Genomic DNA, 27,991 nt, shown 5'->3' with positions numbered 1-27,991 from the left:
TGTAGACTGTAATACTGTCCAGCAGCCTGGAGACTGTAATACTGTCCAGAGGCCTGGAGACTGTAGACTGTAATACTGTCCAGCAGCCTGGAGACTGTAATACTGTCCAGAAGCCTGGAGACTGTAGACTGTAATACTGTCCAGCAGCCTGGAGACTGTAATACTGTCCAGAAGCCTGGAGACTGTAGACTGTAATACTGTCCAGCAGCCTGAAGACTGTAATACTGTCCAGCAGCCTGGAGACTGTAATACTGTCAGAAGCCTGGAGACTGTAGACTAATACTGTCCAGCAGCCTGGAGACTGTAATACTGTCCAGAAGCCTGGAGACTGTAGACTGTAATACTGTCCAGCAGCCTGAAGACTGTAATACTGTCCAGCAGCCTGGAGACTGTAGACTAATATTGTCATTAGCCTGGAGACTGTAATACTGTCCAGAAGCGCTGCACACCTCAGCCTGCAGTCCCACCTCTTCCCTCTGCAAATGAAGAGTGCTAAGACACCAGAGGACATTCCCAGCAGTCTTACAGAGAGCTTCCTGCAGAAACAGTGCCGGCGTGGCAGAGGGCACGTGGTTCTTCATCATTTGGCACAATGTTTGTAGAAAAGTTCAACCAAATGTAACCAGGAGCTTCTGACCCTTCATACTTAAACAGCCATAATTTAATCACCAACATACCACCATTAAGAGAAGAGAGAATACACTGTACAGGCAGTGTGCTAAAAAAGATAGTACATTCATTTGAAAAATACCACACTCGTCTACCAATTGCACACACATGCACACACACACACACACACACACATGCACGCATACACATACACACACACACCCAAACAGACACGCAATGAGATGTGTTGAATAAACAGTGTACTGCTGCAGTCTATACATCACCAGAGGGTACAGTGTGTGTGTGTGTGTGTACATATGTGTGTGCATGTGCGTGCAGTGCTCAGTCATCCTTGGAGTGATGGGCATCCAGGTTAACCACTTGGAGCTCCGTCAGGTTGCTGCTGCTGCCACTCCCACTTGTCTGCTGGCCAATCACCATCTAGAGAGGGAAGAAGAGACAGGGTTACTCCTTCTCTTGCCACTGATCCCAGACTGGGGGTTTGTGGCAGGTGGACGTACCGGGTGCAGCTGGACTGCAGACACAGGAATCTGAGTGGCGACTGGCGGCAGAGAGGTCAGGAACACCTGCGATACAGCGCCTGGAAAAACAAAGATGGCAGCCGTACTGTCAAGCCCACCCACTTCCTGTCCCACGCAGCTGTCATTTCTAATCGCTGGGCTATCCAAAGAAAAGCAAGCAGTGAAACCATCACAGGTTTATCTAGATTTATCTAGAAGGTGTAATGTGTGGTATGTGACGCTTTCCTGAAGTAGAACTTGGAGGTTTTCTGAGTGGTTCTGATGAAAACGGTAAGTAACTGACTCATGCCCAAATTACAAACCATACAAATATGTAGGTGAACATCCCACAGAGTAACCCAGTCCCTCTGCAAGTCCAGGACTGACATGTCACATATCCCATGCCTGCACCAGAGAACATGTTCCCTAAAACAACTTCCTGTCTTTGAGCGGTGCTTTCCAAACACATGCCACTACTGTGCCACTAGCATATGCATTTCAGTATTCACGTGAACCTGGAAGACACACGTTTTCAGGTCTTTCCTGAACGAAGTAAGACAGTCTGCATGTAGAATTGAGACTGGGAGTTCATTTCATCATTTTGGGTCCAGGTGAGAGAAAAGTCTGGAACTAAGGCACAGCTCTGTAGACATGCACAGAGAGAGGTACCTTCCAGAGGCAGAAATAAAACGTTCTAAATATGATTCCAGACCTATCGAGACACGAGCCTGGTTTATTACGCTGATTACAAACAGGTCTGACTGAGTCTGAAGCCCTGTTACGACTAAAGTGGAACGTGGTTTAGCTACAGTCTGTTTCCACATGGTGCTCATCAGCCAAACGAATAGTGCACCTCCACTCAGAGACAAATGAATAGTGCACCTCCACTCAGAGACAAATGAATAGTGCATCTCCACTCAGAGACAAATGAATAGTGCACCTCCACTCAGAGACAAGTGAACAGTGCACCTCCACTCAGAGACAAATGAACAGTGCACCTCCACTCAGAGACAAATGAATAGTGCACCTCCACTCAGAGACAAACGAACAGTGCACCTCCACTCAGAGACAAATGAATAGTGCACCTCCACTCAGAGACAAATGAATAGTGCATCTCCACTCAGAGACAAATGAACAGTGCACCTCCACTCAGAGACAAATGAATAGTGCACCTCCACTCAGAGACAAATGAATAGTGCACCTCCACTCAGAGACAAATGAATAGTGCACCTCCACTCAGAGACAAGTGAACAGTGCACCTCCACTCAGAGACAAACGAACAGTGCACCTCCACTCAGAGACAAATGAACAGTGCACCTCCACTCAGAGACAAATGAATAGTGCACCTCCACTCAGAGACAAACGAACAGTGCACTTCCACTCAGAGACAAACGAACAGTGCACCTCCACTCAGAGACAAACGAACAGTGCATCTCCACTCAGAGACAAATGAATAGTGCACCTCCACTCAGAGACAAATGAATAGTGCACCTCCACTCAGAGACAAACGAACAGTGCATCTCCACTCAGAGACAAACGAACAGTGCACTTCCACTCAGAGACAAACGAACAGTGCACCTCCACTCAGAGACAAACGAACAGTGCACTTCCACTCAGAGACAAACGAACAGTGCACCTCCACTCAGAGACAAACGAACAGTGCATCTCCACTCAGAGACAAATGAATAGTGCACCTCCACTCAGAGACAAACGAACAGTGCACTTCCACTCAGAGACAAACGAACAGTGCACCTCCACTCAGAGACAAACGAACGGTGCATCTCCACTCAGAGACAAATGAATAGTGCACCTCCACTCAGAGACAAACGAACAGTGCACCTCCACTCAGAGACAGGAAGCATTTAGTGAAATCAGCTCTGGTGCTGTTCAGCTGGTCAAGGAAACAAGAGACGGGCGATGGTGTACAGGTGCTGTTGTTGGCTTACCCGGGTCATGGGATTGGGTGTGGCCGGCCTGAGGGAAGGTGTTGAGCACCGTCAGGCCGCTATCAGCAAGCGAGGGGGTGGATGTGGCATACATGACCGTGTGACCACTGGGGTACATCATGTGACTGGCAACAGAGGAGGGGACAGATGAGGTGACGATGGTGGAGGGAAGACTCGCTTGAGAGAAAGACAGAGAGAGACAGACAGAGAGAGAAGTCAATTACTAAGTCTATAAAGGCTGGAGGAGGGGCTGTGGTCTGTGAGGGCGGGGTTATGGGTGGGGTTATGGCGTTACCTGTAGAAGATGTGGGGTGGAGCTCAGAGCTGCTTTGGCTGGAGGACGTCTGCTGATTGCTGGGCTGGACCTGGATGGCCTGCAGCTGCTGGGCTACCCCCCCACCTGATGTGCGCACGCACACGCACACACAGTACAGGACAGACAGACAGACAGACAGACAGACAGACAGACAGACAGACAGACAGACAGACAGACAGACAGATGTGATAACTGGGCTGTTATAACGTGAACATGAATGTTGCCTCTTCAGCCACTGTGCTCCCATGACTTAACTTCATGGTACAAAACAATTTGCACATTTAAGAAATAAAATCTTGAAGATTTCCTAATGAATCCATGAACACCAGACTCTGCAGCCTGCAGCGGTGTGTGATGTGGATGGGTGGTGTCTGGCAGGACTTCACCAGGAAAAATGACAGGGTGCATAGTGTTGTCATCTTCATCACAGCAGTCAGATGAGGAAGAAGAAGGCAGGTAGTGTCGAGTTAGAAGCAGAAGTGAAGGTGTTGTGTCTAACCAGCGGATATGACAGCACAAGCTGGTAGAAGACCTTCACCAGCACACAGTACTACATCAATAAGTACAACTCAGGTTGCAGCAGGTTCTTTAACATGCTGTAGGAACCTGGCTTCTAACTCACACACCCTGACTTAGTCTTCCATCTCGCTGGACCAACTGTTAAAGCTTCAGGACTGTAACTTTAAATATTTGTCATTTCAGTCCATGTGTATTAAAAAGTTGTGCGCTTGTGAAATGGGACGTTTGAAGGTGGACCTGATCCCTTCACCTCAGAACACAACAGTCAATCTGTGAAGAAGACCGTCAGGTCTCTGGACCGTGCAGATCTTATTCCTGTAAAGACTGGAACTTCTATAACACACCCCGATACTTGCAGTGACAGTGTGTGTGTGTGCATGTGTGTGTGCATGTGTGTGTGTGTGTGTGTGTGTGTGTGTGTGTGCATGTGTGTGTGTGTGTGTTATGGGGGAAGTAGGATACACTGACAGGAATACTAACTGCTAGGTCCTAAAGTCCACCACACACTTTGACTGTTCCACCTGCTGTTACAACAGCAGAGGATCTAACATGACTGTTGGTTAGCTGATGAGCTACCAGCCACACACACACACACACATACACACAAATACACACACACACACACACAGCAGAGTGTGTGCAGAGGGGATGTGTGTGTAGCAGTAGTGATACGGTGCACGTGTGTAAGACTAAAACAACACAACAGTGTGGAGGTGACATGCTGACTGCAGGCTACACCACCAACATAACACTGACATAACATTGACATAACATTGACATAATGGCAATATAACACCGACATAACACTGACATAACGCCAACATGACACTGACATAACACTGACATAACGCCAACATGACACCGACATAACGCCGACAACGCTGACATGACACCGACATAACACCAGCATAACGCTGACATAACAGCAACATGACGCCGACATGACACTGTCATAACGCTAAAATGACACCGACATGACACTGACATAAACGCCCACATATCACTGACATAATGCTGACATGATGCTGACATGACACCGACATGACGCCGGCATGACACTGGCATAATGCTGACATAACGCTGACATGACGCCGACATGACACCGGCACAACAGCGACATAATGCTGATATGATACCGACATAACGCTGATATGACACTGACATGACACCGGCATAACGCCGACATGACGCTGACATAACAGCGACATAACGCCCACATGACGCCGACATAACACCGACATGACACCGACATAACAGTGACATAATGCCGACACGATACCAGCATGACACCGGAATAACACCGACATGACACAGACATAACAGCGACATAACGCCGACATGACACTGACATGACACCGGCATAACGCCAACATGACACTGACACAACACCAAAATGACAGCGACATAACGCCGACATAACACCAGCATGACATCAGCATAACACTGACATAACACCGGCATAACACTGACATAACACCGGCATAACACTGATGTAACACCGGCATAACACCGACGTAACACTGACATGACACCGACATAACGTCAGCATAACGCTGACATGACACCGACATAACGCCAACATGACGCCGACATGACACCGACATGACACTGGCATGACTCTGGCATAACGCCGACATGACACCGACATAACCCCGATATGACACTGACATGACACCGACATAACGCCGACATGACACCAACATAACGCTTACATGATGCTGACATGACACCAGCATAACACTGGCATAACACCGGCATAACGCTGACATAACAGCAACATGACGCCGACATGACACTGTCATAACGCTAAAATGACACCGACATGACACTGACATAAACGCCCACATATCACTGACATAATGCTGACATGATGCTGACATGACACCGACATGACGCCGGCATAACACTGGCATAATGCTGACATGATGCTGACATGACGCCGACATGACACCGGCACAACAGCGACATAATGCTGATATGATACCGACATAACGCTGATATGACACTGACATGGCACCGGCATAACGCCGACATGACGCTGACATAACAGCGACATAACGCCCACATGACGCCGACATAACACCGACATGACACCGACATAACAGTGACATAATGCCGACACGATACCAGCATGACACCGGAATAACATCGACATGACACAGACATAACAGCGACATAACGCCGACATGACACTGACATGACACCGGCATAACGCCAACATGACACTGACACAACACCAAAATGACAGCGACATAACGCCGACATAACACCAGCATGACATCAGCATAACACTGACATAACACCGGCATAACACTGACATAACACCGGCATAACACTGATGTAACACCGGCATAACACCGACGTAACACTGACATGACACCGACATAACGTCAGCATAACGCCGACATGACACCGACATGACACTGGCATGACTCTGGCATAACGCCGACATGACACCGACATAACCCCGACATGACACTGACATGACACCGGCATAACGCCAACATGACACTGACACAACACCAAAATGACAGCGACATAACGCCGACATAACACCAGCATGACATCAGCATAACACTGACATAACACCGGCATAACACCGGCATAACACTGATGTAACACCGGCATAACACCGACGTGACACTGACATGACACCGACATAACGTCAGCATAACGCTGACATGACACCGACATAACGCCAACATGACGCCGACATGACACCGACATGACACTGGCATGACTCTGGCATAACGCCGACATGACACCGACATAACCCCGATATGACACTGACATGACACCGACATAACGCCGACATGACACCAACATAACGCTTACATGATGCTGACATGACACCAGCATAACACTGGCATAACACCGGCATAACGCTGACATAACACCAGCATAACACCAACATAACACTGACATAACACCGACATAACACTGACATCACACTGACATCACACTGACATAACCACCTTTTTGTTTGGATTGTTGTGGTGCTTGTGACACAGACTAGAAAAGCAACTCAACTCAGTGTAGATTAAAAACCTAATGGAAGGCATGTTGGGGTGGCCAGGGATAAGAATCCTAAAATATAACCTTACTGAGGGCTCCTTTAAGAAAAGAAAAGAAAAAAAAAGAAGCCTAGTGGCAGTAGTACTGCTCACCACAGTGGTAAGTCACACAGTCACCGTGGCGAAGAACATGTCTAACCCACCAGTGGCGCCGGCAGCCATCATCCTGTATGCACCATGCGTACATTTTTTATGATTTTGTTCAGTTTTTGTTTTTTGTTTTTTTGACACAAATACATTTGTCGGCCGATGATTAGTGTTAACGTCACTGGCTAATAGCACACAGTGCGTACAGGGATTATGGCTGCCAGCACCACTGTAACCCACAACATCTCTACATGTGTGTAGTAGAGAGAGAGAGAGAGAGAGCGAGAGAGAGAGAGAGAGGGAGAGAGAGAGAGAGAGGGAGAGAGAGAGAGAGAGAGAGAGATAGGGCCCGGGACAAACCCCCAATCGATATCCTGCACACTGAGCTTTGCAAGGGCATTCTCAGAGTACACAGGAACCTATTTGGGTTTCCCTGACACCTGGGTCGTTTCTGGAAGACCATAGTTCTAGTCTGTTTCAGATGAACTGTCAGGGCCAAGTCTGACAGACGTTTTGCAGATGATCCAGTTGCTGTTGTAATGCCTCTTTAGATGGAGCTAATAATATCAGATCATCTGCAAAAAGTAGGCATTTAATTTGTGTGTCAGAGAGGGTGAGACCAGGGATATCTGATTGTTCTGGAGATTTTGCCAGTTCATCAATATAACTGTTAAAGAGGGTGGGGCTGAGACTGCAGCCCTGTCTCACACCCCTACTTTGGGGGGAAAAATCTGTTTTTTTGAAATCTACAAAGCAAGAGAAGAAGTTGTCCTTGTTTTGGTGGACATGTTTATTAATGAGGGCGTGGAGGGTATAGATATGGTCTGTAGTTTGATGTTGTGATGTAAAACCAGTTGACTCTTGCTCAGGACATTATGATCACTGAGGAAGTTTTGCAGTCGGCTGTTTAGGATGCTGCAGAATAACTTCCCCGGGTTGCTACTGACACGTATGCCTCAGTAGTTGTTTGGGTCAAATTTATTTCCATTTTGAAAGATTGGTGTGACAATTGCCTTGCTCCAGATGTCAGGGAAATGTCCAGTTCTCAGAACGAGGCTGAATAATTCTAATATGGCAGTGTTGAACTTATGGTTGCTAAATTTCAGCATTTCATGTAAAATACCATCAGGAACACTGGCCTTCCTTGGTTGTCGGGCCTGGATCTTAGCCTGTAGCTCTTCTTCAGTTATGTGGTAGTCTAAAGGGTTTTGATTGTCTCTAATGGTTGATTCTAGGGTTTGTAGCTTGTTGAGGAGATCGTTTTGGGCTGAATTCAGTGTAATAGTACTATACAGGTTTTAATAGTGGATTTTCCATATTTCGCCATTTTGAATAGCCAATTCTTCTCCGTGTGGTTTGCTGAAAGAGTGCCATTTTTTCCAGAAATTATTTGAGTTAATGGGCTCTTCTATTGCATTGAGTTGGTGCTGTGCATGCTGTTCCCTTTTAGTTCTGAGTGTTCTTCTGTATACTTTCAGTGTTTCAGCAGCAGGGCCCTGTGGCCCCAGCCACAGCACGTACAGAGGCTATTCCTCATCTCTATCCACAAGATGTTAAAAAAGAGAGACAGACAGACAGACAGACAGAGGGAGAGAGACAGAGAGGGAGAGAGACACAAAGAGAGAGACAGAGAGAGACAGACAGACAGAGAGAGAGAGAGAGAGAGATGGTGGAACACAGGCAGACAGAGAGACAGACAGAGAAGAGAGACAGAGCCAGGTAGTGTGCTGACCTGAGAGAGAGAGCGTGGCAGGTAGGTGGAGCAGCGTAGCAGGCTGTGGGGGTGGAGCATGTGCACTAGCGGGGTTTGAGCCCACGGAGCCCTGGATGGCCACGGGCTGGCCCTGGAGCTGGCTGAGAGGGATAGTGTGGGTGCCTGGGGGGAGGGGGGTGCCTGTCCAGGAAGAGGGGCGGAGGGTGTGCAGATAGAAATTAGCCAGTGCGCATACATGCACGCACACACACACACACACACACACGCACACACACACGCACACACCCACACCCACACACACCTGTGATAGATGCAGCAGTGTATCTCAGAAGGCTGACAGAAAGACTCAGAGCGGAGGGTCCGTGGTTTCACAAGACAGTTGTGACCAGCCGGTTAGATGTTTAGCAAAGGAACTTCTACAGACAGCTACTGACCTGCTGCAGCAACGAGCACAGCAGACCAACGTACAACAGCCACACACAAACACTTCCCAGGCAATCCTTATTTGGAACATGTATATTATCTGGAATGTGTATAGAAGTACATTATAATAGTTGATTTAGCGTCCGGGTAGCGTAGCGGTCTGTTCCATTGCCTACCAACACAGGGATCGCCGGCTCGAATCCCCGTGTTACCTCCGGCTTGATTGGGCATTGGGTGTCTGCGGGTGGGAAGCCGGATGTGGGTATGTGTCCTGGTTGCTGCACTAGCGCCTCCTCTGGTCGGTTGGGTCGCCTGTTCAGGGGGGAGGGGGAACTGGGGGGAATAGCGTGATCCTCCCACGCACTACGCCCCCTTGGTGAAACTCCTCACTGTCAGGTGAAAAGAAGTGGCTGGCGACTCCACATGTATCGGAGGAGGCGTGTGGTAGTCTGCAGCCCTCACCAGATCGGCAGAGGGGTGGAGCAGCGACCAGGACGGCTGGGGTAAGAGTGGGGTAATTGGCCAGAAACAATTGGGGCTGAAAAAGTCCCCCCCAAAAAAGAATTGTTGATTTAAACTAGAACGTGATAACGGTAATAGACCGTATGAGTATGGACCCTTTCACATCTACCTCGTTTGGTCTGGACTTTCCAGTTCGATTCAAATTACAGGTGTGAACCCCCCCCCCCCCGGACCATAATCCGGACCAAACAGCTGAACCTTGGTCCGACGAAAAGAGGTGGTCTCGGTCCAGATCTAACTGAACCATGGTTTGGTTCATTTCTAGTGTGAAAACATCTTTTGGATGGTTCAGACCATTTACAGGAAGTTCCAAAATGTCCTTTTTCTGAATTTTTCCTTTTTCACAACTGGAAAAATGAGCCATGGAAGCACATAGGGAAAGAGGAGGCCAAGTTTTTAATTGAAATACAGTCCGATCACGACGATTATTATAGTGGCAATGAAATGAATCTCTTCTCTCACTTTTCTCCATCACTTCAAGTGGCAGCAGAAGGCTACCCGCTGAACTGACAACATGCCGGCATCAGACGCACGCCCATCTGCAAACCAATCAATGTCCAGCAGTGACGGCTGGTGGGGATATTGGGTGGGTGGGCTAATAAATGCATATGCCCATCAATAGTTCACACTGCAGCACCAGCAGCATACCTCTGAGATACCAAGTCACCGCAACGACACGTGCCTCCTTATAGCACGTTCTCTACACCAGCGTTTCTCAAACCTCTCCTGGAGGACCACTTGTCCTGCATGTTTTAGATCTCTCCCTGCTCCAACACAGCTGATTCAAAGGATCAGTTTTGTTATTAGGCAGCTTCGGGAGCTCATAGCGAGTTGATCATTTGGTCCTCCAGGAGAGGTTTGAGAAACGCTGCTCTACAACACTATGGAGACGTGCCCATGTGCCTCCTTATAGCAAGTGCTCTACAAAACTATAGAGACGTGCCCATGTGCCTCCTTACAGCAAGTGCTCTACAACAACACTATAGACACGTGCCCATGTGCCTCCTTGTGGCAAGTGCTCCACAACAACACTATGGGGATGTGCCCATGTGCCCCCTTATAGCAAGTGCTCTACAACAACACTATGGGGATGTGCCCATGTGCCCCCTTATAGCAAGTGCTCTACAACAACACTACAGATGTGCCCATGTGCCCCCTTATAGCAAGCGCTCTACAACAACACTATAGAGACGTGTCCTTGTGCCCCCTTATAGCAAGCGCTCTACAACAACACTATAGAGACGTGTCCTTGTGCCCCCTTATAGCGAGCGCTCTACAACAACACTATAGAGACGTGTCCTTGTGCCCCCTTATAGCGAGTGCTCTACAACACTATAGAGACGTGCCCATATGGCCCCTGATAGCAAGTGCTCTACAACACTATAGAGATGTGCCCATGCGCCTCCTTACAGTAAGTGCTCTAAAGCAACACCATAGAGACGTGCCCATGTGCCTCTTTACAGCAAGTGCTCTACAACAACACTATAGAGATGTGCCCTTGTGCCTCCTTGCAGCAAGTGCTCTACAACACCATAGAGACCTGCCCATGTGCCCCCTTATAGCAAGTGCTCTACAACACTATACAAACGTGCCCATGTGCCTCCTTGCAGCAAGTGCTCTACAACACCATAGAGACGTGCCCATGTGCCCCCTTATAGCAAGTGCTCTACAACAACAGCATAGAGACGTGCCCATGTGCCTCCTTATAGCAAGTGCTCAACAAAACTATAGAGACGTGCCCATGTGCCTCCTTAGAGCAAGTGCTCTACAACAACACCATAGAGATGTGCCCATACACTAGGCTGTAGCATAAAGTTAACAGGCAGGATCTATTGAGGAATGGACTGATTTTCCTAATAATTCCCACAGACTTTTGGTCCCGCACCTTTTTGGTCACAAAATCAATTTGTTCTTTCCAACAACATTTTTCATCAACTATCACGCCCAAGAAGCTCAATCTGGACAAGGCAGAGCTGATGTTCCTCCCGGGGAAAGGTTGCCCGCACTGAGACCTGGCCATCACCATTGACAACACCGTGGTGATGCCTACTCGGACTGTGAGGAATCTGGGTGTGATCCTGGGCGACCAACTGTCGTTTGCTGCAAACATTGCATCGGTAGCTCGCTCCTGCAGATTTCTCCTCTACAACATCAGGAGGATTCGCCCATTCCTCACTGACGACATGGCACGGGTGCTCATCCAGGCTCTGGTCATCTCCCGGCTGGACTACGGCAACTCCCTCCTTGCTGGCGCCCCGGCGTCGGCCATCAGACCTCTGGAGCTTGTTCAGAAAGCTGCAGCTCATCTGGTGTTCAACCGCCCTAAGTTCTCCCACACAACTCCCCTTCTCATGTCCCTCCACTGGCTCCCAGTAGCTGCTCGCATCCAGTTTAAGACTCTGGTGCTAGCCTACAGGGCAGTGAAAGGAACAGCTCCTTCCTATCTCCAGGCCATGGTCAAGCCCTACACCCCCACCCGACCACTTCGCTCTGCTACCTCGGGACATCTGGTTGCCCCGTCGCTCAGAGGTCCCTGCTGCCGATCGACCCGGTCACGGCTCTGTTCTGTCCTGGCCCCACAGTGGTGGAATGGACTCCCCACTGATGTCAGGACAGAGGAGTCGCTGCCCTTCTTTTGGCGCAGGTTGAAAACTCACCTCTTCAAGAACTACTACCCTGTTACTTGTTCTTACCACTTATTGTATTCACTCAGTAAAAAAAAAAATCTCTCTGATGCGCTTTTACTTTAGCACTGGTTTTGCTCTTAGATGCTTGTTTAGAGAGAAGATGCACTTATGACCTCTGATGACTAGTAGTTCTGATCTCCTATGTTAAATTATGCACTTATGCTGCCCCGCCCACCCATGCTCAGTGGCTGAACGATATTATGTCCTGTTTAAACCTCGAAAAGATCTGCTACTCAGTCTCTAACTCCAAGGATGAGTTCCAAAAGGTGTGGGGACCTTTCCTGGAATACTTTTAAGAATCTCCAGCCAAACTAAACAATTATCGCCCCATTCTCTTCTGCTTTTTGTTTTTGTTGATTTATGTCAGTAATATAACCTGTGAAGGTCTACCAGTTTCTAAACTCCCCATCTTCCATTTACTGACTTATCTATTTTTCTGTCTTTCCCTAATCTTAAACCCGACTTTCAGCACTTTCCTGTTTCCCTCCAGGGACGAGATATACCCTCTTACATAGCGCATCCAGGCTTGTAGATGGGGCTAGTGGGGTGAGGGTGGGGGGTGATTGGGGATAAGATCATCATGTTCCTATATCATTTTTATATCATGTAAATCTGACATATCATGCACTTGTTTTAAAATCTTTGTAAGTCGCGCCCCGGTCTCGTCAGATCCGACTATGGCCGGACTCGATGAAGCAGCAATCATTGGCAACGCTGTCTTCGGGAGGGGGGCGGAGTCGGCTTGTGTTCGTCATGTGAATGCGTCTCTGTGTGTGTCGGAAAAACAGTGGTTCGGCTTGGATTCGCCTTGTCACGAAAGTGGGGAGGCGTCTCCTTCGAGACCGCCGGCCGGAGAGATGCAGTTGGCGAACGCATGCAATACGAGGGTGGGTGTTTGAATTAAAATAGGGATCAATTGGCCACTAAATTGGGAGAAAAAAAGGGAAAAAATCAGAAATAAATTTAAAAAAAAATCTTTGTAAGTATTGCTTGTTGTTTAAAATCCAATAAAAATATATTTGAGAAAATAAATGATGCACTTATTGTAAGTCGCTTTGGATAAAAGTGTCGGCTAAATGACTGTAATGTAAAATGTAATGTAAAAGAAGCGAGTAGAAGGAAGGAACTCTGTCGATTTTGTTGCCCTCGATAGAGAGGTTGGCTTCATCTATGTTATATGTTTTTTTCCTGAGAATATTATGAAATTAGTTTTCTTTATATTTAGTGATAGTTTGTTCTGCTGGAACCATCTGGAAAAGGCGAGGAGACCCAGGTTAGCCTCATCAATGGGGGTTTTACAGTGTTTGTGGGGAAGTACAAGATCTGTGTCATCTGCAAATAAAATAGAGAAAATGGAGCTGGATATGGCAGCAAGATCATTGATATGAATCAGAAATAATAACAGACCAAGAATCGATCCTTGAGCCACTCCACTAGACAGTACGGCTCTATTAGACTCCGTTTTTAACAGAGACAAATTGTTGTCTTTCAATCACATAAGTTTTTATCCAGTTGAAAACATTTCCTTGAAATCCATATCTGGACAATTTTGATAGTAGTTTATCATGGTTCACAGTGTCAAGAGCTTTCGAGCGGTCTAGGAAGATTCCTATCACATACTGGTTTTTGTCTAATGCAGTGGAGATTTTGTCAGTAAGTTCTAACACAGCCATGTATGCAGAGTGCTTTTGCGGAAGTCATATTGATGGTTGTATAGTATTTTATTTGAATTTATATGTTGGGGGATTCTTTTACAGACTAGTTTTTCAAGAATTTTTTATAGACTAGTTTTTCAACATTCTTTTATAGACTAGTTTTTCAAGAAGGATTCTTTTATAGAATAGTTTTTCAAGGATTTTTGAAAAACTGGGTAATATCTCACTCTGTACCGTCACTCTGTACCGTCACTCTGCACCCTCACTCTGTACCCGTCATTCTGCTCCATCACTCTGTACTGTCACCTTGGACCCGTCACTCTTTTCCATCACTCTGCACCCTCACTCTGTACCCTCATTCTGTACCGTCATTCTGCACCCTCATTCTGTACCGTCATTCTGCACCCTCACTCTGTACCGTCATTCTGCACCCTCATTCTGTACCGTCATTCTGCACCGTCACTCTGCACGATCACTCTGTACATCCGCTGTCACTGGCCAAAATTAAGCGGTCTGAGGACTGAATGAATTTAGCCTAAATGATCAGCAAATCAAGGGGGTGTGTCACAATGCCAGTCACTCACTACCAAGATGAATGGAAGCTGATGACACTGTGTGAAAAATAAGCCCATTTAGATATATCCTGTTTTTTTGGGACTATTTGGTGCTGTTGCTGTTCTAGGTTCCACCAAAATTTAAAATGATCTGTTCTAAGGTTTTTTCTTTAACAATAATTTTCTCACCTTTATTGTGAAAGATAGAGAGGGCTTAGCCCTGTTAGCCCATTTATACCAGCTGTCCCTGACGTCAAGTACAGGGAGGTGCAGCCATGTAGGTGATGAGGACAGGACATACGTATATGTCATGTACAGTCCTCTAGTGCCCTGGCATAATTACAATGTGAAACCAAAACTAAAGATCAAATGTAACAAAACAATGGAACCAAAACATGAAGCTTGGTTCTGTCTCTCAGCTGGGAGAAGGTCCTGACTCTGTTCACTCTGGGGACTGCCACATCTCTGTCAGGCTCTCTGATAGGCAATATGACCAGCTCCCTACTAGAGCACCAACAATGCTGTATTAAAAGGCGGGACACATAATGACGCTTGTCTGTGATTGGCTGCTGATGTTCATCAGGGTGTTCACCAGGATGTCCACCAAGGTGTTCACCAGGGTGTTAACCAGGAGCCTACTGGTACTTGTCCACTGTGGGCTGTCATGTATGTGAAGGGAGAGTATAAGTGTTGGTGGAAGGTCTGGTTCGGGGTTTGTTGCTCGACACTGTGGTACGATGTGTGCTCTGTAATGGAACCGGAATAAATCATTCAGCGTTTCTGAAACAAGTTGACTGTAAATTCGTTTTAGCGATTGCAAAGTTAGTCTTAAACCCTGAATGTATTTATTGTGGTGCTGGTAATTATTGTGTAATCAAAATGTCTGAAAAAATGGACAAGGTGTGTCAGCGTGTAAGTTTTGTGCATGCACAGCATACTTTGGCAAGTGTAGATATGATGAATTATCTGAATGTTAAATAGTTTCATTGCAGAAGCAGCTCAAACTTCACTGCACATTATTTACAACCTGACTCTGCAGCTGCCACACACAAAACCACATGTCCAACACACACACACACACACTCTACACACACACACACACGCGCGTGCGCATGCACAACACACAATTCCTACAGACACACTTAACACACCACGTGTTAGATTGGTTAAAAAACAAACAAAAACAAAACACACACCACATCAACTGAAAGAGGTAAAATAAATGAATAAAAGGGAAATAATGGAAAAAAGGAAAACTGAAGAGTAAAAAGGGGAAGTAAAAGAATCAAAAAGGGAATTAAACAGAAACGTCAGGTCAGAAACCCACCAGACATGAGCGTGAAGCCTCCAGGCAGCATAACCCCAGCCGATGTCTTGAGCACGGTGCCGTTGGCGGTGGTGGGAGCAGCCATGGAGCTCTGCCAGGAGGAGGAGGAGGTAGAGGAGCAGGAGGTGGAGGAGGAGGGGGAGGCAGAGATGGGTGTGGCCTGTGTGGTGATGCCACTAGGCAGGTTGGCCATGGTGAAAGTTGGTTTAACCATTTCCTGAAACAAGGAACCAGAATCAGCAAGTGCCCCGCCAGACAGGAAGAGTCAGGGCTGAGCCTGTAAACAGACACTAGCCTCAGAGCCTGAGAAGAACCATGAGCTTGTAAACAGACATTAGTCTCAGGAGAACCATGAGCCCATAAACAGACACTAGTCTCAGGAGAACCATGAGCCCATAAACAGACATTAGCCTCAGGAGAACCATGAGCCCATAAACAGACACTAGTCTCAGGAGAACCATGAGCCCATAAACAGACACTAGTCTCAGGAGAACCATGAGCAGCAATCAGGACGGCTCAGAAGAGTGGGGTAATTGGCCAGATAGAATTGGGGACAAAGGGGGGGGGGCAAAAACAATTACGGCTAGAAACTTATGGGATGATGGGGCAGAATAACCATGTCTGAGGACGTGTATAAATTTAATCAATACAACAAAATATAGCTGCTGTACATTTGTTACAGTACACTCAACACTATACATATAACCAACAGTCATCACATGGATCATATCACAGACAGATTCATAGTGGAATACAAATCAGGTCCTTATCAGAGCATAGATTAAAGGACTAAATCCTTTAGATATCAGAGGACAGACTGCAGGACTAACTCCACTGGCTTACTCAGTCCCAACCACAGAAGTACCATCTTTGATTTAATGTGGATGCAGAGCCTGGCAGTAGTGTGAGTATGAAGCTAGCAGCAGGTGATAACTGTCCAAATCTGTGGCCTGCACTGGAAGTTCTCCATTTCACTAAATCCTAGCTCATGTGGAATGTGTTCAACCATCAGCCAAAACCCAATAGGAGGGAACCTGTCCATATAAGGACACACAGACTCTCTCTTAAAAGGAGTTTTCATAAAAATGTAGTCTTTCCCTGAAATGTTCAAGAACACTTCCTGCATGGAAAGGATGGATATTCAGGGAAATCTGTACCGCCAATTTCCCACCTCGAGACCACGTAACAATTCGGGGAAAATGCCGGTACTGTGCTGTGAATGAAAGCATTAACATTGCAGCGAAGCGCACGTCAAGGTTTATGCCTGTTTGACAAAAGACGCCTTCACGTGGAGCAAGCAAATCAATCACAAGAGTCAGCCGATGACGTATTTGAATCCGTGACGGTTGCCTTGCCTAAAGGGTGATAACTGCACTACAAGTTCTTTTTTCCAAGAATGGCTGGAATATTAAATACAAGAAGAATGGCACCGGACAAAAACAGCTCCTTGCCTTCCAACGTCTTCCACTGCGTTGGTTACACCTACATCCGGCCTTGTCCCAGTGTCTTCTTCTTCTTCTTCTGTTGAGTTTTATGGTGGTTGGCATCGATAAGTGTTGCATTACCACCATCTGCTGGACTGTCCCTTGCCCCATCCGTGCAGGCATTGCCATGGCATGCACGAAAATGCTCCTGAATGTAGCTGTATTTGTGAATAGTGAAAATCACTGTAAGGCTATCCCAGTCATTTACTGGGAACTACGTGTGAAAGGCACTTTATTTTCATCCATCCATGATGGTGTATTGTATGTATCTGCATGTATGGACTCACCCTGCTGGCAGACTGCCTAACTGACTGAAAAAAATTCACCAACTATATTCACAGCCAATCAGATTTTAGAACAGGACATCAAAATAACCTTATCCCCTCTTGTCTGTGCACCATGTGTACCAGTATGTACTGTGGTACTGTTAGTCTGTTAGATGCCCTGTGTACTACGTGTTATCAGTATGCACTGTGGTACGGTACCGTATGTGTGTGTGATAAATTACCTTGGATACCTCCGTACAGCCATCTGCCTCAGAGACCTGGTAGGTGAGGTCCGTCTCTTCGAAGCCAGTGGCGCTCATGCGCTGGTCTGAGGAGGGGTCTGAGCGTGGGGGGGAGTCAGGGGAGTTCAGGCAGGTCTGGATCAGTGCCTTCCCCGTTTCACTGGTGATCATCGGCTGGAGCTTCCTGGTGGCGAAGGTGTAGACGTGACCTGTCTCACTGGCCACCAGCAGGAGAACCTGGGTCCCTGTCAGCGTGGACAACTCATAGGCCTCAAGGAGGAAAGGACAGAATCAGAATACATCATTATTAGCATGTTAGCTGAAAGTTTGAACACACAATGTGCTTCATTAGTATTCTCTCCTACACCATTCCCAACTGGTCCTATGCACTTTAAATTGGTGTCTCTATCTATTGTACTATTCTATCGAGCTTGCCTGCCTTGTACAGAACGTCATGAAGGTCAAAGGGATGAAAGAACACTACTCCCTTCAATCTATAGATGAGCAGTCGGTCCTCAGAGGAGCACAGAGAATACTGGCTGACCCATCCTATGTCCTTTATTCTGAGTACAAGCTTCTACCCTCTCACAGATGATACACAATACCAAAATGTAGACTAAACCATTGTACAAACTCTTTTGTGCCTACTGTTAACATCTTAAACAGGAAAGCCTAAAACGGGTACAGCATTAGGCTATAGGGACTGTGCAATCGTGAGTGAGGGATGTGCAATATGTGAGTGCCTAGAGCTATGCAAAAATGCTAGGTTGTACTGCCTGGGGGACCCTGCAACATGTAGCTGTCTTCAGGGGGAGGGACTGAGTAATATGTTCTTTAATTTTAAAATTCCTATGCTTTTGAATTTGTGGATGGCCTTCACAAAATGTTTGTTCTGAAATGAGAATGGTGGGGTAATACGTCTGATTTTTTAAAATTATATTTTTACATGTGTGGGTTTCCTCTGGGGGCTCCAGTTTCCTCCCACAGTCCAAAGACATGTAGGTCAGGTGAATTGGCTATACTAAGTTGTTCCTAAGTGTGTGTGTGTGTGTGTGTGTGTGTGTGTGTGGGCCCTGTGATGGACTGGCGGCCTGTCTGGGGTATCTCCCCCGCGCGCCATTCAATGACTGCTGGGATAGGCTCCAGCAGCTCCGCAACCCGAATTCGGATAAGCAGCTTGGGTAATGGATGGATGGATGGATATTTTTACATTTTTTGGACAAGCTTTGCAATATATTGCTTGTAACATGTTGTAGGTATAGAATGTTGCATGCCTGTGTACTTCATGGTGTACATGTTAAATGCAGCGACAGAGTCTAAGAAAAAAGTCCCTAAGGGGACAATAAAGTATATCTTACCATTCAGCTGCTTCATCCATCCATCCATCATCCAAACCGCTTATCCTGCTCTCAGGGATGCTGGAGCCTATCCCAGCAGTCATTGGGCGGCAGGCAGGGAGACACCCTGGACAGGCCGCCAGGCCATCACAGGACCCCCACACACACACTCACACCTAGGACAATTTAGTACGCCCGATTCACCTGACCTACACGTCTTTGGACTGTGGGAGGAAACCGGAGCCCCCGCAGGAAACCCACGCAGACACGGGGAGAACATGCAAACTCCACACAGAGGACGACCCGGGACGACCCCCGAGGTTGGACTACCCGGGGGCTCGAACCCAGGACCCTCTTGCTGTGAGGCAGCCGTGCTAACCACTGTGCCACCGCGCCGCCTTCAGCTGCTTCAGGACATGTATCGTTTGGCTTTTAGAATTTCAATATCTCATTTTTATTTCTTAAGATTTCCTGCCACAGATGTTACACAGATGTTAATGTAATGTGAATGTTAAATGTGAAGTCTTGCTGAGTGGACTGTTGCATCATCAGCTGCTTATGATTGGTTGTTCACAGGTCCACGAGCTGTATCCTGGTTATTATGAGATGTTCAGTAGTTGCTATGCACATAAATCCACCTAGTGACCATTATTAAAGACCAAGCAACCACCGAGTAACCTCCTTGCCAGCCTTTTGCTTGGCCCACACATTTTCTCCAGGAAATCGACCTTCTGATTCAAACTGGCAACGGCTGAGGTTGTGACCGTCCTGCTCACGAAGACCTTGCTGTCATTCATCAAAAGCGTGAGAAAAGCAGCCAGCTGTATGAGGATGCTGTCAACACATTATCCACCCCACTCCTATGAACTCCTCAGGAAACTAAACCTTCAACACATCACAAACACATTCTGGGTTTAACAGGCAAGTAAGCTGTCATGTCTCCAGGAGTGTATGCTGCGACACTCCAAATAGTGCAGGACATCTCAAGTAACGAGCAAAACAGGCAACATTTACAATATCAAGATGCATAACAGTTATACAGATATGCTTTTACGCTGGGTATTTTATGTGTGCCGCATCTCCGTGGGAGCTAAAATAAGATCAAGGATTAGATAAGTCCAGTAGAGTCCGCGGTGGTGTAGCGGTCTAAGCATCGGCTTTGTGTCGATGCAGTTGCCCACTGGGGACCGGGGTTCGCGCCCCGGTCTCATCAGATCCGACTATGGCCGGATTCGACGAAGCAGCAATAATTGGCAGCGCTGTCTTCGGGAGGGGGGCGGAGTCGGCTTGGGTTCGTCACATGAATGCGTCTCTGGGTGTGTGGGAAAAAGCAGTGGTTCGGCCTGGATTGGCTTTGTCACGAAAGTGCGGAGGCGTCTCCTTCGACACTGCCGGCCGGAGAGATGCAGTTGGCGAACGCATGCAGTACGAGGGTGGGTGTTTGAGCTAAAAGAAATAGGGATCAATTGGCCACTAAATTGGGAGAAAAAAGGGAAAAATCAGAATTAAAAAAAAAAAAGTCCAGCAAAGTCCACGTAGTCTTTAACAGGTAGTGAGACAGGTCTGAAGTGGCAGAACCTCTTTATATCGGAGCCATTATGACAGTTTACAAAAAACAAAAAGGAACCGTATGAATTTATAAAAAGTGAATGCAGCTGGGAGACCCGCTTCATCAATTCAGATTTTCTTGGTTCGACACTAATCATGTAGAGGGCACACTCTACTGGGACGCTGATGGGTCTCATGGTGATGATGGTTCACACGGTGATGATGTCGGAGACAAGGCACAGCTGTGTACCATAGCCATAAGCCCCCACCCACTGCTGAAGCTGCTGTACCTACACCGACTGATCTTACCGCATGGCATACCTAGAAACCGTACAGCACATCCAGCCAACCATTATGACTTAACAGTGAGAGAATGCCTCCCACGCCATCTATGGCCATACAAATAACAAAAGTTAACTTGAGACAATGGCTCTCTAAAAGGTAAATGGTGTCAAATGTCTCTAAAGGATGAGAAGGACTTGGTGGTAAACCATGTTTATACAATCTCTGAATTACTGTAAAAAGCTTGCATAGTCTGTCTTTAATTCACCGACAAAAACAGGAGGTGGAGCTGGAGGTGGCAGAGTTGAAGATGCTAAAATTTTCATTGGGAGTGATGAAGAAGGACAGGATTAGGAACGAGTATATTAGAGGGACAGCTCAGGTTGGACAGTTTGGAGACAAAGCAAGAGAGACAAGATTGAGATGGTTTGGACATGTGTGGAGGAGAGATGCTGGGTATACTGGGAGAAGGATGCTGAATATGGAGCTGCCAGGGAAGAGGAGAAGAGGAAGGCCAAAGAGGAGGTTTATGGATGTGGTGAGGGAGGACATGTAGGTGGCTGGTGTGACAGAAGAAGATGCAGAGTTAATTATCCCAATAGGGAAACAGAGTATCTGGCTGGTGGGAAGGCCAGAGCTACTGCAACTACAGCCAACAAATGGACACCATTTGGCAGCTTCCACTACTACTACTACTACTACTACTACTACTACTACTAATACTTTCAGCTGCTCCCGTTAGGGGGCGCCACAGCGGATCGCCCATTCCATCTCTTCCTGTCCTCTGCATCTTCCTCTGTCACACCAGCCACCTGCATGTCCTCCCTCACCACATCCATAAACCTCCTCTTTGGCCTTCCTCTTCTCCTCTTCCCTGGCAGCTCCATATTCAGTATCCTTCTCCCAGTATACCCAGCATCTCTCCTCCACACATGTCCACACCATCTCAACCTTGTCTCTCTTGTTTTGTCTCCAAACCGTCCAACCTGAGCTGTCCCTCTAATATACTCCTTCCTAATCCTGTCCTTCTTCATCACTCCCAATGAAAATCTTATCATCTTCACCTCTGCCACCTCCAGCTCCTCCTCCTGTCTTTTCATCAGTGCCACTGTCTCCAAACCATATAACATAGCTGGTCTCACTACCATCTTGTAAACCTTCCCTTTAAATCTGGCTGGTATCCTTCTTTTGCAAATCACTCCTGACACTCTTCTCCACCCACTCCACCCTGCCTGCACTCTCTTCTTCACCGCTCTTCTGCACTCCCTGTTACTTTGGACAGCTGACAATAAGCCATGGTTAACAAAGGACATCAAAGTCACCCTGAATGAAAAGAAGAGAGCCTTTAGAGCTGGCAATAAGGAGGAGTTGAGAAAAATCCAACAGGACCTTAAAGTGAGAATCAGGGAGGCTAAAGATAACTACAGGAGGAAGATGGAGCAGAAACTTCAACAGAACAACATGAGAGAGGTCTGGAGTGGTATGAAGACCATCACTGGTTTCAGGCTGACTGGCAGCAGAGCAGGGGAGGGCAGCTTGGACAGGGCCAATGAACTTAAATGTGTTTTTTAACAGATTTGACACAATGACCCCTCCCCGTCCCCCCCTGGTCTCATCTGTTGCCTGCCCTCACCAACCATCAACTTCACTGCCCTTCCCTCCCTCTCCTCCTCCTTACATCCCCCCAGCCTCCAGTGGGGGCCCTACCCCCCCCTCCCTGGGTTCCTGGACTAATGGCCCTCTCCATCCTGACGACCCCCCCTCCCTCCTACCTGTAACACCTACAGTGTGCTTCATGGTTGACCATGTCAGAAGACAGTTCAGAGACTTCATGCAAGCAAGGTGGTAGGCCCGGATGGTGTTAGCCCCAGGGTGCTCAAAGCCAGTGCCCCTCAGTTATGTGGAGTGCTTCACCATATCTTCAACATGAGCCTTAAGACTTCAAAGGGTCCCCATGCTGTGGAAAACATCCTGCCTCATTCCTGTGCCTAAAACGTCACATCCCAGGGACTCCAAGGACTACAGACCGGTAGCATTGACTTCACACATCATGAAGACTCTGGAAAGACTCATCCTGGAGCAGCTTCGGCCCACGGTCAAGCCACACTTATACCCCCTCCAGTTCGCCTACCAACCCCGACTGGGCGTTGAGGATGCCATCATTTTCCTACTTAACCGTGCCTATCTCCACCTGGATAAGCCAGCAAGCACTGTGAGAGTCAGACACAGAGAGAACATGCAAACGCCACACAGAGGATGACCCGGGACGACCCCCAAGGTTGGACTACCCCAGGGCTCGAACCCAGAACCCAGGACTGTGAGGCGACTGTGCTAACCACTACGCCACCGTGCTGCCCCCACTAAGACATGCAAGTTAGGAAATGAAGCACTGTTAGATCTATGTGCTGTATGGAGTTAAAGAACGCAGTCGGGGATTATAATTTGTAATTCAGCTGTGTCCACAGGTCGTCTTCTTTAAATAGAAAGTACTTCTAAAAAAATGAAATATTTACTGCACCACTGAAGTCGAACAAAAATATTACCTCCAACACGAAGCACCTGTCGGCCTTTTCCAACTGAACCTCATGTTGTCTTTCTGGCCTTCAGAAACAAAAAACCGACGTGCAGTTCTACAGACAGACACGTTTTTTTCTCCTGACTAGGTGACAACCTAGTGTGTTATAGAGCTCTCGGCCTCTAGACCGACACACACCCACAACACAAAACACTCACAAAGCTTTCTAAATACTTCACTACTTATGAGGAGAGCAGCTACATTGCAGGATTTGCATGGCCACTCAATACTGCATGGCTGTCTGATGACGACAAACACAGCCGGGCGGACTTGACTCGGTAACTGACCGCTGACTCCTCCATGTCACGCCGGCTGGCTGTCAACACAGGACATCTTGACCTGCAGGTACCGTCCTAACGCTTACATTTCTCTCTCTGGATGAGCTCATCATGAATTGCAGCGTGAGAAAGGAAAGATGGACACTGAGACTCAACACACTCGGCGTGAGAAAGGAAAGGTGGGCACTGAGACTCAACACACTCGGCGTGAGAAAGTAAAGGTGGGCACTGAGACTCAACACATTCGGCGTGAGAAAGGAAAGGTGGGCACTGAGACTCAACACACTCGGCGTGAGAAAGTAAAGGTGGACACTGAGACTCAACACACTCGGCGTGAGAAAGTAAAGGTGGACACTGAGACTCAACACACTCGGCGTGAGAAAGTAAAGGTGGACACTGACACTCAACACACTCGGCGTGAGAAAGGAAAGGTGGACACAGACTCAACACACTCGGCGTGAGAAAGTAAAGGTGGGCACTGAGACTCAACACACTCGGCGTGAGAAAGTAAAGGTGGGCACTGAGACTCAACACACTCGGCGTGAGAAAGTAAAGGTGGGCACTGAGACTCAACACACTCGGCGTGAGAAAGTAAAGGTGGACACTGAGACTCAACACACTCGGCGTGAGAAAGGAAAGGTGGACACTGAGACTCAACACACTCGGCGTGAGAAAGTAAAGGTGGGCACTGAGACTCAACACACTCGGCATGAGAAAGTAAAGGTGGACACAGACTCAACACACTCGGCGTGAGAAAGTAAAGGTGGGCACTGAGACTCAACACACTCGGCGTGAGAAAGTAAAGGTGGGCACTGAGACTCAACACACTCGGCGTGAGAAAGTAAAGGTGGGCACTGAGACTCAACACACTCGGCGTGAGAAAGTAAAGGTGGACACAGACTCAACACACTCGGCGTGAGAAAGTAAAGGTGGACACTAAGACTCAACACATTCGGCGTGAGAAAGGAAAGGTGGACACTGAGACTCAACACACTCGGCGTGAGAAAGGAAAGGTGGACACTGAGACTCAACACATTCGGCGTGAGAAAGGAAAGGTGCGCACTGAGACTCAACACACTCGGCGTCAGAAAGGAAAGGTGGACACTGAGACTCAACACACTCGGCGTGAGAAAGTAAAGGTGGACACTGAGACTCAACACACTCGGCGTGAGAAAGTAAAGGTGGGCACTGAGACTCAACACATCCGGCGTGAGAAAGTAAAGGTGGACACTGAGACTCAACACATCCGGCGTGGGTTTTACGTGAAATAAACAATTCTACTACATCCACACACACTGTCGTTATCACAGCGGATCCCACACACGTGCTGTTTGGCGTAGATAATCCAGGAAGACAGCCAATACTCACTTTCTTCATAATGTCAATACTCACTTTCTTCATAATGCTCACTTTCTATATAAAGCCAATACTCACTTTCTTCATAATGTCAATACTCACTTTCTTCATAATGTCAATACTCACTTTCTTCATAATGCCCACTTTCTTCATAATGCCAATACTCACTTTCTTCATCATGCCAATACTCACTTTCTTCATAATGCCAATACTCACTTTCTTCATAAAGCCAATACTCACTTTCTTCATAATGCCAATACTCACTTTCTTCATAAAGCCAATACTCACTTTCTTCATAATGCCAATACTCACTTTCTTCATCATGCCAATACTCACTTTCTTCATAAAGCCAATACTCACTTTCTTCATCATGCCAATACTCACTTTCTTCATAAAGCCAATACTCACTTTCTTCATAGTGCCAATACTCACTTTCTTCATAAAGCCAATACTCACTTTCTTCATAAAGCCAATAATCACTTTCTTCATCATGCCAATACTCACTTTCTTCATAATGCTCACTTTCTATATAAAGCCAATACTCACTTTCTTCATAATGTCGATACTCACTTTCTTCATAATGTCAATACTCACTTTCTTCATAATGCCCACTTTCTTCATTATGCCAATACTCACTTTCTTCATTATGCCAATACTCACTTTCTTCATAAAGCCAATACTCACTTTCTTCATCATGCCAATACTCACTTTCTTCATAAAGCCAATACTCACTTTCTTCATAATGCCAATACTCACTTTCTTCATAGTGCCAATACTCACTTTCTTCATAAAGCCAATACTCACTTTCTTCATAATGCCAATACTCACTTTCTTCATAGTGCCAATCCTCACTTTCTTCATAATGCTAATACTCACTTTCTTCATAGTGCCAATACTCACTTTCTTCATAAAGCCAATACTCACTTTCTTCATAAAGCCAATACTCACTTTCTTCATAGTGCCAATACTCACTTTCTTCATAAAGCCAATATTCACTTTCTTCATAAAGCCAATACTCACTTTCTTCATCATGCTAATACTCACTTTCTTCATAATGCTAATACTCACTTTCTTCATCATGCCAATACTCACTTTCTTCATCATGCCAATACTCACTTTCTTCATAAAGCCAATACTCACTTTCTTCATAAAGCCAATACTCACTTTCTTCATAATGCCAATACTCACTTTCTTCAAAATGCCAATACTCACTTTCTTCATAAAGCCAATACTCACTTTCTTCATAAAGCCAATACTCACTTTCTTCATAATGCCAATACTCACTTTCTTCATAGTGCCAATACTCACTTTCTTCATAATGCCAATACTCACTTTCTTCATAATGCCAATACTCACTTTCTTCATGGTGCCAATACTCACTTTCTTCATAATGCCAATACTCACTTTCTTCATAATGCCAATACTCACTTTCTTCATAGTGCCAATCCTCACTTTCTTCATCATGCCAATACTCACTTTCTTCATAGTGCCAATACTCACTTTCTTCATCATGCCAATACTCACTTTCTTCATCATGCCAATACTCACTTTCTTCATCATGCCAATACTCACTTTCTTCATCATGCCAATACTCACTTTCTTCATAATGGCAATACTCACTTTCTTCATAATGCCAATACTCACTTTCTTCATAATGCCAGTCTTTCGTTTACTGAACGTTGTGTACCGTCGCAGTTTGTTGTCGATGAATTCCATTTTGATCTTGACCCGTCCGCGGGTTTTTTTCCCCGGCTTTGCCCCCGCGACCCCGGCTACGACACCTCCATACCCTGCTGGCACGCCTCCCGACGCGGGCGCAGACTGGCCGACCTCCCTCTCAGAGCGCTCTCTCTTCACCCCTCTTCGGTCTCCGGCCGGACCCACCGCCGTGTCGTCCTCCTCGCCCGAGTCGGACTCCTGGTCGGAGCCGCTGTAGACCACGTCGGCGGGGTACTCCCGCTCCTCGAACCGCCCGCCGCTGTCCGTGTCGGCCGTCACGGTCGCGGTCGGTCTGGCGGTGCTCACCTGAAGGCTGCTCAGTCCGGTACCGTTGCCCGGCCGCCCGCCTCCGGCTCGTGTGCCCATCCCCGCGCCGGTGCCCCCTAGCATTCCCCCAGCCGGGCCTGCAGGCTCGGCTGTGACGAGGCTCCCCGGCTAAACACCGAAGGCAGCTCCCCCGGGCAGCCGCGCCAGAGCCTCCAGAACCCGGACACACTCGACTGACCGTGCCGCTGGCTAGGCGGCTAGCATTAGCTTCAAGCCCGTCCGCCGCTCGGTCTGACGCAGTTCAACACGGGCAGATGAGATACAAAGTAAAGCCTAAGAATAAAAGCTGTACAGAGGAGGCCATTAAATGGAATATTCTTGATGTTTTTTCTGATAAAGTTGAAAAGTTTTATTTATTTTTTTCCAGCGGGCATCGATGAGAACGGAGCCCCATCTACACCAAATAAGGAAATGACGGCGAGCGCCTCGTGGGTATCCATCCGCCAGCGAAAACGGGTCCGGACAGAACCGTCTCTCGTGTTCATGTCCCCTCCTCGAAAGCGACATAAATAACATCACGACGCCTTCCAGCGTCTCTTGTGCATATCGCCAATATAATTTTCTGATACTGCGTGGTTGACATAGAAATAGGTTACGCGTAACGATACCAAGGGGACGTGTTG

At 47.2% G+C, this 27,991-nt stretch overlaps 1 protein-coding gene across 4 annotated transcripts; it reads right to left on the bottom strand.

The window, feature by feature from the left end:
• Positions 1-325: 325 nt before the first annotated feature.
• On the bottom strand, positions 326-27,991 carry LOC130112753 (serum response factor-like). 4 transcript variants are annotated; one of them, XM_056280237.1, is made up of 8 exons: positions 25,467-25,476; positions 17,947-18,216; positions 15,955-16,171; positions 8,805-8,966; positions 3,372-3,476; positions 3,077-3,253; positions 1,131-1,210; positions 326-1,050 (listed from the first exon to the last, which is right to left on the bottom strand). In XM_056280237.1, the coding sequence occupies exons 1-8, from the start codon at positions 25,473-25,475 to the stop codon at positions 952-954; spliced, it is 1,119 nt and encodes a 372-aa protein (XP_056136212.1). In that variant the 5' UTR covers position 25,476; the 3' UTR covers positions 326-951. The 4 variants fall into 4 exon arrangements, with proteins under 4 accessions (XP_056136212.1, XP_056136211.1, XP_056136209.1 ...); XM_056280236.1 differs by lacking the exon at positions 25,467-25,476 and adding an exon at positions 25,449-25,457; XM_056280234.1 differs by lacking the exon at positions 25,467-25,476 and adding an exon at positions 26,967-27,991 and having other exon boundaries at positions 328-1,050.

Source organism: Lampris incognitus, chromosome 5 (genome assembly GCF_029633865.1).
Source record: "Lampris incognitus isolate fLamInc1 chromosome 5, fLamInc1.hap2, whole genome shotgun sequence".
Taxonomy (NCBI): Eukaryota; Metazoa; Chordata; class Actinopteri; order Lampriformes; family Lampridae; genus Lampris; species Lampris incognitus.
This window is presented reverse-complemented; position numbering and strand designations above follow the sequence as displayed.

Coding starts and splice junctions, on each gene's coding strand:
- LOC130112753 (XM_056280234.1), bottom strand. CDS start 27,431: ATGCTAGGGGGCACCGGCGCGGGGATGGGCACACGAGCCGGAGGCGGG. Junction 18,217..26,966: donor AGACTGGCATTATGAAGAAA/GTGAGTATTGGC, acceptor TTCCTCCTTGAG/GCCTATGAGTTGTCCACGCT. Junction 16,172..17,946: donor GCTGTACGGAGGTATCCAAG/GTAATTTATCAC, acceptor TCCTTGTTTCAG/GAAATGGTTAAACCAACTTT.